Below are 13,435 nucleotides of genomic sequence, written 5' to 3'. Positions count from 1 at the left end.
CAGTCAATTTATTATGTGAGGCTGAGAACTGTGGATATTTCCTCTGTGTCATCTTATGAGCTAGCCCCAAAATAACTAGTCAGACCAAAATAATGTTTTGTCATTTCAATATTAAAATACAATCTAACAACTCCTTTAAACGACAGAGGCATCTGGGCATAAATAACAGTACATGTTAAGACTCCCCTTGGGGACAGTAACCTTCTTTAATAAAACTGTTGTAATGACAAGGATCTATATATCAACAGTCTTTAATACAAAAACATATGTATGATCTAATCTGCTTCCCCAGCTTGAGAACTAATACAGAGTGACAGATCAGCGGAAGGTAAAAATCTATCATACTCTTCCGTGCAATCTTAAATAGGCCAGCTTTAAATATTTCAAACAGCATTAAACCAGCCAACCAAAACTTATTTTCTTCAGCCTGCTTCCAATACAAACACAGAATTGTGAAAAAAAAAAAAGAAGTGCAAATTGATCTTTCTGTAGCAGAATAGTAGTTGTGTATTAATCAGCAGCTGGAACCTCACCAAATCATATTTTGAGTTGGAAAATCTTTTGGGGTTTCATTAGCTGATGTACCATGAGAAGTCATGCTTTGAAGCGTCAATATTTTATTCAGAAAATGGTCTGTTAGCTGTCTAAATCACTGATGATAAATAAAAATGATTCAGAGCTAAATGTGAAGTGTCTATGCTACTTTCAAAACGCAAGAAGTCTATGGAAGTACTGTGCAAATATGCATTTAATCAATTTGATGCACTCAAGCTGCTCACTTAACAAAGCAAAGCAAAGTCAAGGTGGAAATTCCACTTGAAACTTGCGTGGTGTCCAAAACTTTGTTTAGTGCCTTTTCACAGTTCGCTTTAAAGATAAGGCTTATATTTTGACTAATGTTAATAGAGAAAACTAAGTAAAACTCCATGTATTTTTAATGAGGTCTTGATACTGCGGAGAAGCTCACACACATGAGGCAGTTAAAAACATATCCAAAGGTCCATATTTCTAGACCTACAGGTTATTTTTTAATTTTATTATTATTATTATTATTATTTTTTTATTTTTATTTTTTATTTTGAAAATTTATTTTTGTTGTTTTGAAAATATGATTTCTGGATTCCAGGATGGATTCTGATTCACACAGAAACACTCTTATTTGAACATACAAAAATGTTTTAAAGACAAAATGCATGGGATTTTATACACACATTCATTGTGATTTTAAAAATGTACAATACTGCGTACTATTTTTCGTATATTCTCTATTAGCTAGAGACACATTCAATTAGATCATTAGTGTTAGCAATGTGAAGCAGCTTATCTTGCTCACATTTTGCAGTAGATATGACACTGAACATAACTTCACTTTTTAATACATTAGAAAACATTCTACGCTATAGTAGTGTAAAACTGAGTACATTTACTAATGCTACCAAGATAAGATTATCTAACAGAGCAAAATGTTTAACTATATTCAGTTCTCCAAATGTATGCAATATTGGAAAAAGAATTACGAAAAACCTTTACTGGCATATAACAACTTGTACAACTATGAGGATGCTTTATTATCTGCTCAATAAGACTGCAATAAAAACTAACTTAAAAAGTCCTTAATTAATTTAACAGTTGTTCATGAAATATTATTGACTTTCCCATTTGTACTTTGTTGTCAGAAGTCATAATTTACATGAGTTTTAGGGAGGTCCACCAAGTTTAAGAGCTGTTATTAAGTCCCAAATGACTTAGTCAACTCTGAAGCCCAATTTGAGAAGTATCATCTATATGCAGGTAAGTTCACTGGAACCCAGAATGTACTGTCCCCTAAAGCCCTCTATTTGAACCTCATTAGACAACCTTTTCACATCTTCATTTCCTTTCTTTGCTCATCTTCAATTTTGACAAAACTAGGACACTAATCCCTGTGTATAACTAAAAAACATTACTGTTGTGACCCCTTAGTGTTTTCACACATCGGAACGTGTAGTAACGTATGAATCACCTCTCACTCAGATTTAACGAGGCTGAAATGTTTTCTAAATAATCAGATTTTTCTCCAACTATGAGATAATGAACTAAGCTGATTTCTTAAAGCACAGCAATACAGTAGGCACACCTAAGGAGCTGAAGATGCTGAGGCCATCACACAGCAGACATCAGCATTAGACTAACATGGAATTACATGGATCTAATGGGGGAAAAAGTCTTTGGTTCCAATTAATTCTTTCTCCTCATCAGTGTATTCCTCTTCTTTATATTCAGGTTGTCAGTACAACTCTTTTGATTAAAAAGACAGTCAACTGAGTGTGCATATTTCAGTAGTTCTTGGTATTCTCATTTGTCATCTTCCATCGGTATCCATTACAATTTATGCCTGTTCTTCTTTGACCTGGAGATTCTGTATCCTTTTCATCAGTCCCCTACCAGTCTTTTCCTTTTATTCAATACAAAACTAGGGTTTGGTTTCCGAAGTAAAACTCGTGACTAGAAGCAGTGAAAATAAAAAATAGTAAAAGAAGTTGAACTCGTTTGCTGAGAGGACAACAACATCTCCCTCTGGTAAACTCCACTTACTCCTGTTACATTGTTAAATCTATCTTACATTAAATGAAGAAAGGCTGTTGAGATTTAGTTGCCTTCCCTTTTGTCTCAAAAGTTGCCACAATAGAAAAACAAAAGTTCCAACACCCATCAGTTACAGGACATTCTTAGAAGCAGTTGCAATCTTTGTTATGTACAGCTTTCTTTGCTACACTTTCATAGCTTCCAAGTTTTCCTTAGCTTTTATTGGTGATTCACATCTTGTTTTCATCTTTCTTAAATGCATTAACCACAGTCCCCACAAACGGCAATTTTGATTAACTTGGACAGCTCACCAGACAATACACAAAAATAAAAATTAATTCAAACAAATATTGGGTCTTGCCAAGCCATTAGTGGCAAATGACAAATATCAAATCTCAGCTTCATCAGATGGATTTTCCTTAGTTAGATCCTAATTTGTGTGGACACATGCCCATTATGCTTGAAATTGAAAAGCATCAGAGATTATCAGAGAAGAGAAATATACTGCCCAAGAACTTAGACAATTGAATCAGAAACAAGCAGACTACTATAAAATAGAAGATGATAAATTTTTTAGGACCACCTTCTGAGCATGCAAGATAATGTACTTAGGTTCTTTTGGATATACATTATTAAAACTCCTTTATTTGTGATTAGAATAAACATTCTCCAAAAGAAAAAAGAGGTGACAACCAAAAAGAAAAATCTTCTGATCCTACTCATTTCAATTAAATTTTTATTTGGTGAGTTTACTGCTATAGCAGGCTTCTCAGCCACCTTGGAGAAATATATGACATCTAAACTATCACAGACATGCGGAAATACTAATAAAAAGGAAGCATCTGTAAGAATACCGCCACGTTGCTGTAATTAATTTCTCAGCTAGAGAAGTGTAGAAGTAATATAAGTCAATTAACTTTACTATTGTGTTTTATTTCTTCTTTCAGGTCTGTTTTCCAATTTTTCCCATCCATACTAGAAATTTGGCATAGTAGCTCGTCAAACAAACCTGCCAGACCACACATATAGCAGCTCTGATCTTTCAAATGATCCAGGCTTTATACTGACTTAAAAAGCACATTTTTAATGCAAAATTCCTAATATAAACTGGTTTGTGTTCATCAGTTCTAACTACAGACAACATTTGTAAATATACATGTAAGCGTGTTCAGGAAATAGAACAAAACTCAATCTCTGTCAGTTAATTCATTATTCCAAATCATTAGGCAAAGTGTGTTTAATCTTCATCTCCTTTTTTCAACAATTAACGTAGCATTGAATAGCACCATAGAACCTTTTCATACTAAGTGATTTTGGTCAGTAATTAACTACACATCTAAATGGACAATACTGAGAGTAGTATGAATGTTAAGTAAGATTTAAGTAATTAAAATTAAAATTGTCTATGTAATGAATGTCTGCAATTACACAAGAAATTTGGGTAATTACATAGTACAATAATCAGTTATGAATTTAAACCTACTGCTTAGGCATGTAGCTTCCCAGGTTATACTTGCAATTGCCAGAAGCACAGTTTAGACATACAGATGAAGACAGATAGGCAGGAATCTCATATTTCCACAGAAACAGGAAGTTTGACATTTTAAATGGAGACTACTTTTTGCTGTCTTTCAATTGCATGCAGCTGGAAACCTGCATAAAGGTAGGTTCTTGCTACTTGTTCTATTCTATTTTTTGCAATGAAAAAAAATCATTATTTTTAAAACAAGTATCTAGCTTGAAGGAAAAGAAGTGCCATACTCATTAACGAAAATTCTCTTTATGTTGGGCTCTTACCAAGTTCTACATCCTGATCATCAGTGAGAATAAGGATGATGTTTGGGCGGATGTTTCTACGGTCTCTTTGAAATCTTCCCTTCAGACGCTGATTTAACAGGAAAGCTGAACTTCCATCCAACAGTGACAAAACAGTCATCATGAATAATCCAAGGACAAGACTATGCTGTGCCATATTGTTCTGATTTAGTGTTCTCTCTGAATAAGGTAGGTTAATGGCTTCTACTTCTTTTTTGTTTGCAGGTCTCCTGTAAGGGAGAGGGAAACGTATTCACTTATACTTTTCCTTCCACACCCCTTCTCCAAAGGAACAGCAAGGTTCTCCACAAAGAAGTAAAAGGTTATTTGCCTAAAATAATCCAACTCCTAAGAAAATAAATAAATAAATAAATAAAACAAAGGAACTAAATATTTTTCTAGTGCCAACCAGAAACAGAAACTTGAAAAATTCACAGTTGATAAGCTGTTACCTACATACACAAGGAAGTTTTCACTCTACACTCAAATTTGGCAGCAATTTAAGGATTTAGCAGGGCATCAACTCTTAACTCTTGCTTTGACACATAAAAAGCAATCTTCTTTAAGGTTCTGGGATGCTTTGCGATGACATTTTTGTTTACTGTATCAAAAATGCACCTGCTGAAGAGGTAAACACATTATCCACATTTTTAAACAGGACTGTGGAAAAATTTACTGAGTTAACAACATATTTGCAAACTCACAAAGGATCCTCAGATATGACTTGTTATACACTGTTTCATCTTACAGATTTCATTAGCGTGCAGAACTGCCCAGATCTTGAAACTATTGTGTGACACTGATTGAAGTCTACTACAGCTTTGATGATAATATGATATCCTTTCAACATTTTTGTTGGTTCCCAAGATTCTTTTTTGAGGATTTTAAGTATTGAGTACATTTGAAGGTCTACTACCACAAATGCTTGGGAACAGATGCACTGAAATGTTTTGCACTGCCTGACTTCCCCCCATCATAAATACAATGTCCCAAAATTGACTTGTTTGCTGAACAGAGAGTGAATAAAGGGTACTGCTCCTTTTGGTGAGCCTGAAACAAAGCAACTGCTAGCCATTCCTACAAGCAGATTCCTAAAAATGACTAAGTACGCTGAAGCATTTTTGAAATTATAATTCTGCTCAGTGGTCTGTCTTCTGGCATAAAGGGATTTTCTCTCACTTTCTGAAGTCAAAATACCAGTTTGAGGCCGTACAGAAAATATCAAATACTAATTATTTCATCAGACCCAGTGATCAATGAGCCAGTTTTTGATGGATTCCCTACTTGCTGCTTGCCACTTCCTGGACTGGTGCCAATGATCTCTTGTAATGCAGTGAAAAAAAATCAATTAAAAATGACACAAGGGAGACTATCTGCTCTTTGTAAAGACTAGAAATGCCTGAGTAGAAAGAATTTAGCAGTGTGCTTTACCCAAAGAAATACATTGGCTATTCTGTTCCTATAGCCACTTGGGAAAACAGTTTTTCCTCCAGCAGATTATTTCATAACCACATTATTACTTCATCTCTGTCAGTGTCTGTTCTTTGAGATAAACTTTGATTAAGAAAGTTCTCATGCAATAGCAAAACCACTGGTGTGAAAAATTATACTCAGCTTCTATGCTTATTTAAGAAATATGTATTTAATTTTCATACAAGTCAACAGATATCTAGCTATAGCATGATGCAATATGTACTAAGGCTGCTTTCCAGAAACGTACACTAATAGGTTTTTGAACCAAAAAGAAAAATCCTTCTTCCTTACTGGTCTCTCCCTTGAGTTTCATAGGCAGGTGAAATTAATTTTCTTCATAAAAACTAAAAACTGATTTTACATGTCCTATCACTTAATCCAGTGAGCAGGGAAAGAGAAAAGGCCAGCTTCCTAAATTTACAAATACAGTTTTAGTACCTTTGCTGTTGATCAGAGATTTGCCAGGCAATATCAGAAGGAACACCAACAAGTCCTATCAGTTTTCATTCTCCATACTCAGAATTCCATCTGCAGCAGTACAACCGGGAAGAATCATGTCAGATTCAATGTGTTGCTACTGTCTGGTGCAGTGGTGCAGTCAAAAGCAGTCTGAGAGGCAAACCTGGATCTGTTTCAAAAGGCAAGGAAAAAAGTTAGTTTAGCAGGCATATATTCCTGGACACCAGCTTTTTGGGGGAAGGGGTAGAGAAATAGTTTCTGCTCTTCAGAAATGATTCCATATGTGCTTCTGTTCCAAAAAACAAACAAACAAAAAAAAAAAAACACAAAAAAAAAAGGAACAGATAATATAGACACTTTTATTACAAATATTTTTCTGAAGGTCTAAAGTTTAATTTTTTTTTCTGTTCTACACTAGCCAATTGCATCTCTGAATAACAGCATTTGCTGCCTTTTCTTGCAGCATTTAGAAGGCTGTCTATTCATGCTATATCTGTTCTTAACTGCATTCATGAAGAGTGTTGTGCATATAAGTCTTCCTCACATTCTCCTCACTTCTTTTAAACAAATGCATGGCAGTAAGCCTATGGCCTCTCTCCCCTCAGCCTGTCTTTTCCTCATAGTTTACTGACCCTCACTCACTCCATTGTATTGAAAAATAGAAGTTGTCCCCAGCTCAGAGAGCTGCTTATCTATCTGGGAAATACTTAACGCATTCGGAGATGTACATAAACTGCTATTCCACAGCTTTTATCCATACACGTACATTTATGGTTAAAGGAATCGGTTGTATCTGAGAGGATACTGTGAATGGAAGAGAGAATTAAGTACAGCAGGCATCTTCTCCCAAAGCTGTTCTCCCTCACCCCCACCTCAATGAAAAATTTTCAACGTTATGTTGAAAATGCTTTATGTCCCTATTATTATCAGGGTAACTACTGCCAGAAATCAACTCAAAGCATGTAATTATGTGCAAAACTCACACCAATAACTAGGTAAGAAAATTAAAGCAATTTTAGAAAATAACCTATTTCTCAAAATGTGTATTCATAAAAGACAGACATGCCACTATAACAGCATATTTGCTGCAAAACCTAAAAGCCAGCTTTAAATAGTTCTCAGAATAGCAACAGAAGAGCCTCTCGCATGGACTGCCAGTGGTCAAATATAGATTGATGGGTTTTAACCCCTTGTCTTTGGTGAACTTCAGGGAAGGAAATATGACATAAAGCCCATTAACAACTCTTTCCCCGTTTCTGTCAACAAGCTAAACTGTGACTCAACAGTAGCTAGAAGAGTTCGGCAGCAATGGCCCAATCTGCCTTTGCTTTTAATATAGCACCCTCGCCAGTGATGCATTTTGTTCTGAGTGGCACAGATGGCCCGCTGCTTTATGTGCCTCTGCAGGCCATTCTCCAATATTAAAGACGCTTGATCTGTAGTGGTTCTCGTGAGAATTAGGTATGCCTCTTGTTTTCTCCCAGATTACACATATGAACTTGACAAGTCTGGCCACTCCTGTTTTATATTTAGGCAAGTGCTATCAGATATTCATGAAACATTCTTCAGCTGGGGCATCTAGCTCAACTTTGTTAAGCCTATTAAACCTCCTAGCAGGCCTTTGTATAGAAAGGCTGGTCCTCTTATTTTCTATACTTTACGGTTGAGTTTAACAAGTCCCTGCCTCCCTTTGTAGCCTGATTTAGCTACAGCTACCTCTTTTTGCTCTTAACTCCTGCCAGTATGGGGAATACGAAGAGAGCCACACTCGGTCCTCCTGCATGGTGACATGTAACAATGCACTAAGTCACATTATAAATGTTGAAGAGAGAAAGCCAGATATTAGTGCACTTATTCTATTTATAAAAGTATGGAGACAAGTTCTGTTCCCAAGTAGCATTTCCACCAAGGAAAGATAACTTCTTTTTAATGCTGCCCCCACTAATTATCATCAGGTCCACTGCAGCACAGGCAGGAAGCACAGGGATGACTCGTGTCACTTCTACCCCCAGATGGTCTTTTTTAATCATGCTATTGATTAGTATTGTTTGGCCCAGATGTAACAGGCACTGTGTGTCAAACTCATAACTGACTGTAGTCTGAATACACTGGTGCTACAAACCTTGCTAATGCTGGTCACCAGCACAAATGTCCCCTGCCTAAAGCTAGCATAACTTCATTGAAGTCAAATAATTAAATTATGCCAATACACTAAAGAGTAGTACCCGACTCTTGCTGTGGCAGAAGTCCAAATATACCAAATTAATTCTTGTATCAAACACACAAGTTAATCCTGCTGTGAGACTATTTCTAGAAAGCTGTTTTTAGTTATGATTACATGAACTGATTTTTTTTTTTTAATAAACATACTGCAAAGCACTAAATACAAAATTGGTATGGCAAATCCAACTTATCCAGCAGCCACAACAGAATAGGGTAACAGCATGCAAGCCACGAAGTGGAACTGCACAGTAAGGGTAAACAGGTTAGCAAAAAGCAACGCACACCTGCTCTAAATACAGCTGGAGCCAATACCAGGTGTATTATTGAAGCAGACTTAGGTGTGCCATTTGTCCAGTGTTTAAAGCCATTGAAATACATGGTGGTGGATCCATTCCCTAGCAACCAACCCAATTAAAACCACTTTGCCAGTTAAATGGATTCAGCCCTGCTGCTGTTCTCTTAACTCTTGAGTCACTCCCATACATCCTGGGTTCAGTTGTAGCATTCCTTTTTCACTGAAGCTGCCAGCCACCATTTGAACCTGTTAAATTTTGTTTGTAAGAGAATAAAACTATTTTATACATGGATTAAGAGAATTCCTGTTGGCAATCAAACAAAGCTCTCAGGGGAAGGCTGGAATCATCATTTACGCTGTAATCTAACAACATGCTGTGTTTCCTTGTAGTTCTATACTTCCCCACTTTTTTTTCCCCAGAAAGTCAAAAGTTTAAGAGAAAATACATAATCAAACCCCCAGCGCTAAATTTGGCTCTTGAAGCTTATGGTTGTGCTGGTTTACCTGCACAAGCTAGGGCTAAAGTATTTTTATTTGCAGGTAACCAACTTTTCTGCTCCCAGACTTCTTAGGGCACTGAATTACCATTCAGATGGGTTCTCCCCTGTTGCTTTCCTTACACTGGTGAACTCTGTGCCAAAACTAAATATTTATCAAAGGGAAGCTTATTTTCATAGGGGAATCTTTTCCCTATTATATAAACTTCCTTTTAAGTAAAACTGAATTATAATTCAGTTATAATTTTTCCTAGGAGGGAACTTTGTTAAAAAAAAAAGTGTTCCAAATAGCACGATATGCTCTCCAGACATCCATACTATTTTTTCTATTCACTACTCGGCTGTTTCTACTGAAGGCTCCCAGTAATAGGCACAGCATCAGTGACTCTTCAGGTAGATTACATTGTTGCTTGGATCCCCCACACCCACATAACAAAGATCCTCTTGTGCACTGTGAGCACTGTTAACCCAACAACAACTTTTAGGAGATTACGCATTACTTCCCTATCGTACTTACTATCTTTGGGTATTTATGAACTACAAAGCCACGATGACTTCAAAGATAATTAAGCCATCTTGTACTAAGTACGGTAACAATCACAGATTGACTTCTGACAACACCAGCAGGGAACAAACACACGTGCTTTAAAATAGAAAACGCAGGCAAGAGCAGTTACCGTTACACAAACACGCTCTACCAAGCGAACAGATTTTTTTGTGGCTTCACACAGCCCAAACCTGTCCGGACCTCCGTGACCAGACGCCCAGCCACGCGCTCAACCCGGCTGCGCAGCCCCCCGACGGAGCGGCGGAGCACTGGAGCATCCGTGGGTTCGGGACCGCTTCTCCTCGCCCCTTGGGGACCGGGGGACACGGGCAGCGACAGCGCGGCGCCCACCGGGGCCGGGCACCCGGGACAGCACCCGGGAAGCCGGGACAGGAGCCGGGCAGCCGTGCTCGGCAGCCCCGGCAGGCACCGAGGCGCAGCGGGCGGGCTGCCCCGGGCCAGCGGGGCTGAGCTCTCTCTCAGCCGGCGCTGCCGCCTCGCACCGCCCCGAGCCCCCCCTATCCCCGGCCGCCACCCTCTCAGCCCCCTCCGGCTCCCGGCTGCCTGCCTCAGTCTCGGGGAGCCCCAGCAGCGGGATGCCCCCGGCCCAGCCGCTGCCCTGCCCTGCCCTGCCCGGCGGGAGGCCTCCGGCCGCTCGTTCCCTCACTCACCCGCGGGCCCGGCCGCGCATCCCCCGCCCGCGGCCGACGGCTGGCTCCGAGGAAGAGAAGCTGGGGCGGGTGCTGCGCCTTCCCCCGCCGCCGCCCCGCGTCCTCCCCTCCTCTCCCTTCAAAAGTTCCTGCACCTCGCGGAGCCGCCTCCCCGCACTGACGCAAGGCCCCGGCGGCGCGCGGAGGGCAGGCGGGCGGCCAGCCCCCCAGGGCGGCTCTGCCCCCGCGAGCACGAAGCCCTCAGAGCGGAAAGAAGGGGCCGGGGTTGCGAGTGTGTGAGGTTGAGTGACCGTGTAGGAGTGCGTGTGAGGGTTAATTAATGGCCCCTCGCCCCCGCCCCCCCCCGGGGCCCGAGGAGGGCGCGCAGGGGGTGGGCCACCTGAGGAGAGCCCCAGCCCTGGCGGGCGCTGAGGCACCGTCCCCGCGGGGGGCTGTAGTGAGGAACACCACCGTCGCTGCTAATTAAGACATGCTTAATCAAGCTCTTCGAGGTCTCTTCTGCAGGTACCACATACACTACTTGGAACATAATGCATTCTGTCCCCTAAACGTACATAAGGGTACAGATAGTATCTTTAAGAACCACTGAATAGTCATCTTTCAAAGATACTGATATGTTAAGATGTTAAAAAGCATATTTTCTTCAAGCATTCCCTCCATGACAGTCACACACAGTACAGTTTCCTCTGACTGTACTGACACTGAGCACTACATCTAGTACCGAGTTGCACAGAAGTCATCCCACATCCCAAACCCCACTGTAGCTGCAGGTTCCTTGATTTTGGATTTGTATCTTTAAAAATATCCATTAGAAAATATACATCTAAAAATAAAAGAAGATCTTACAGCACTTTTTTTTTTTTTTTTTTTTAATCATAAGCCATTTTCACTGCAGTGTCAGTTTACGTGATTCAAAACGGACAGTTATACATGTCTTCTGTGCAGGAACAATAACTGGGAGAAGAAGAGTAGCTGATTAGAAAAAGATTCTACCATTTCCCTACTGAAGGCAAAACCAGTAAGAAAATAAGACAGTTCCTGAAAACTCTTAAGGAAAAGGACTAGGTGTAGTTTTAAAGAAAAAAAGCCAGTGCAGAAGAGACTTGCATAAAGAACTACAATCATGCTAGAAGTAAATATTTTGAAAAGCAATGGAAAGAGAAAAAAAAATAATCTAAGATTTATTTGGTTTTTGCTTTAAAACAAACATCACTCCTAATGACCTAATTCAGACTTTGCTAGAGAAGGCTGATCATCCTGAATCTTTTTCATTGTTGGCTACATTCTTGACTACACGTAGATTTGATCCTAAATCAGCAAAACCCAAACAGCACAATTCCCCCAATGCAGTTATATCACTACTAAGGTACCCATGTGCTCAGGAATAAACAATCCAAGTGAAGCACTGCATGTCAGTACAACTGCGTCCACACTAGGGGCTGCAACAGTATAACTGTACAAGTAACCACTCTGTAACAGTGAGTTACACAAATACAAAAGCTTTATGCAGAACAGGATCTATGTATTGCTGAGATTTTGATAAAATTGTTATATTGCTTTCTAAGATAACATTTGACCTTTTGGTAGTGACTTTGATCTCATGATAAAACAATTTACAGACAATTAAGTTTTACAACACACCCGTGAGCTATGATTTTTTCTGTTTCCACATATTTTAGACACAAATTAGTGTCAGATAAGGCAGATGAGTCACCCAGGGCTGAAAAGACTATCAGCAACACAGCCAGGAACAGAAACCAGGAAACTCAGCATTTCTCAGTCCCCACCACAGGCCAACGGTTTGCCATCTGCAGTACACACACCCTACAAACCATCTCTGAAAGGGCTGCAGAAAGTAACTACCGACCCAAAAGGAAATACTAATTTTGCTGCACAATAGTCCACGTATTACATTGGAGAAGAAAATGGACAAGCTCCCTTTTTAATGCATTTTTTCTAGAGCACCGTAAATGGGGTTTTCCATTATAAGAAGCCCATGACCTAATAAAGTTACTTTTCATCCACAAGCTGTAATCAAAGATACTAAAACTAGTATTAGTGACAGTAGCGTAACAATCTAAAGGTGATTTATTATTGCTGGAAAGTCTGTCGCAATAGATCGTTCCTTTCAACAAAAGGGTATATTCACCTCACAGCCAGTGCATGTAATTTCCATTAATGTTAATGGCAGTTATGCAAGTACATTAGGAGGATAATAGGCCCCCTGGTTTGTGATAACCCTGTAAAGTAAAAGGGGCTTCCTCTCGAAGAGAATGGGGTCTCCAGCTCACGCATTTCAAAATAACTTGTTCTGGCACTGTCCCAAAAGAGGAGGGGTAACAATTTTGTATACTTGGAGAACAGTTTTCAAAGTAAAAGCAATTCCGTGATTTTAGCTTGATTTTGTAATGCCAAAAATTCAAAGGGTATAGATGCATTTAAAATGCTGTGGTTTATTTGTAGCCTAGGGCAACAAAATCATCTGAAATTACTGCTAATTAAAATTAGAAAGGCCAAAGCTCATCTTGAGCTCAATCTGGCTACTGCCGTTAAAGACAACAAAAAATCTTTTTACAAATACATCAACGCAAAACGGAGGACTACGGAGAATCTCCATCCTTTACTGGATGCAGGGGGAAACCTTGTTACAAAAGATGAGGAAAAGGCGGAGGTGCTTAATGCCTTCTTAGTCTCAGGCTTTAGCGGCAATACCGGTTGTTCTCTGGATACCCAGTACCCTGAGCTGGTGGAAGGGGATAGGGAGCAGGATGTGGCCCTCACTATCCATGAAGAACTGTTTGGTGACCTGCTACGGCACTTGGATGTGCACAAGTCGATGGGGCCGGATGGGATCCACCCAAGGGTATTGAGAGAACTGGCAGAGGAGCTG

The 13,435-nt window shown here is 39.6% G+C and overlaps 1 protein-coding gene across 2 annotated transcripts in view; it reads right to left on the bottom strand.

Annotated features, from left to right (window-relative positions):
• The window catches only part of SULF2 (sulfatase 2), a gene marked incomplete at its 3' end in the record, with an annotated part of 69,645 nt that extends 59,058 nt beyond the window's left edge, over positions 1–10,587 (bottom strand). Inside the window, exons 1-3 of one of the 2 annotated variants that reach the window (XM_084296790.1) lie at positions 10,546–10,587; positions 6,292–6,481; positions 4,363–4,610 (exon numbers count right to left, since the gene is read on the bottom strand). In XM_084296790.1, the coding sequence (XP_084152916.1) occupies positions 4,363–4,537 (175 nt within the window). In that variant the 5' untranslated portion in view covers positions 4,538–4,610; positions 6,292–6,481; positions 10,546–10,587. Of the gene's footprint in view, positions 1–4,362; positions 4,611–6,291; positions 6,482–10,545 lie in introns of those variants that run through there. The other variant, XM_084296791.1, reaches the window with a different exon arrangement.
• Between the last annotated feature and the right edge of the window lie 2,848 nt (positions 10,588–13,435).

This window comes from Netta rufina (assembly GCF_964035555.1).
Source record: "Netta rufina genome assembly, chromosome: 16".
Lineage (NCBI taxonomy): Eukaryota > Metazoa > Chordata > Aves > Anseriformes > Anatidae > Netta > Netta rufina.
Note: the sequence above shows the minus strand (reverse complement) of the source record. Positions and strands in the feature narration are given on the sequence as shown.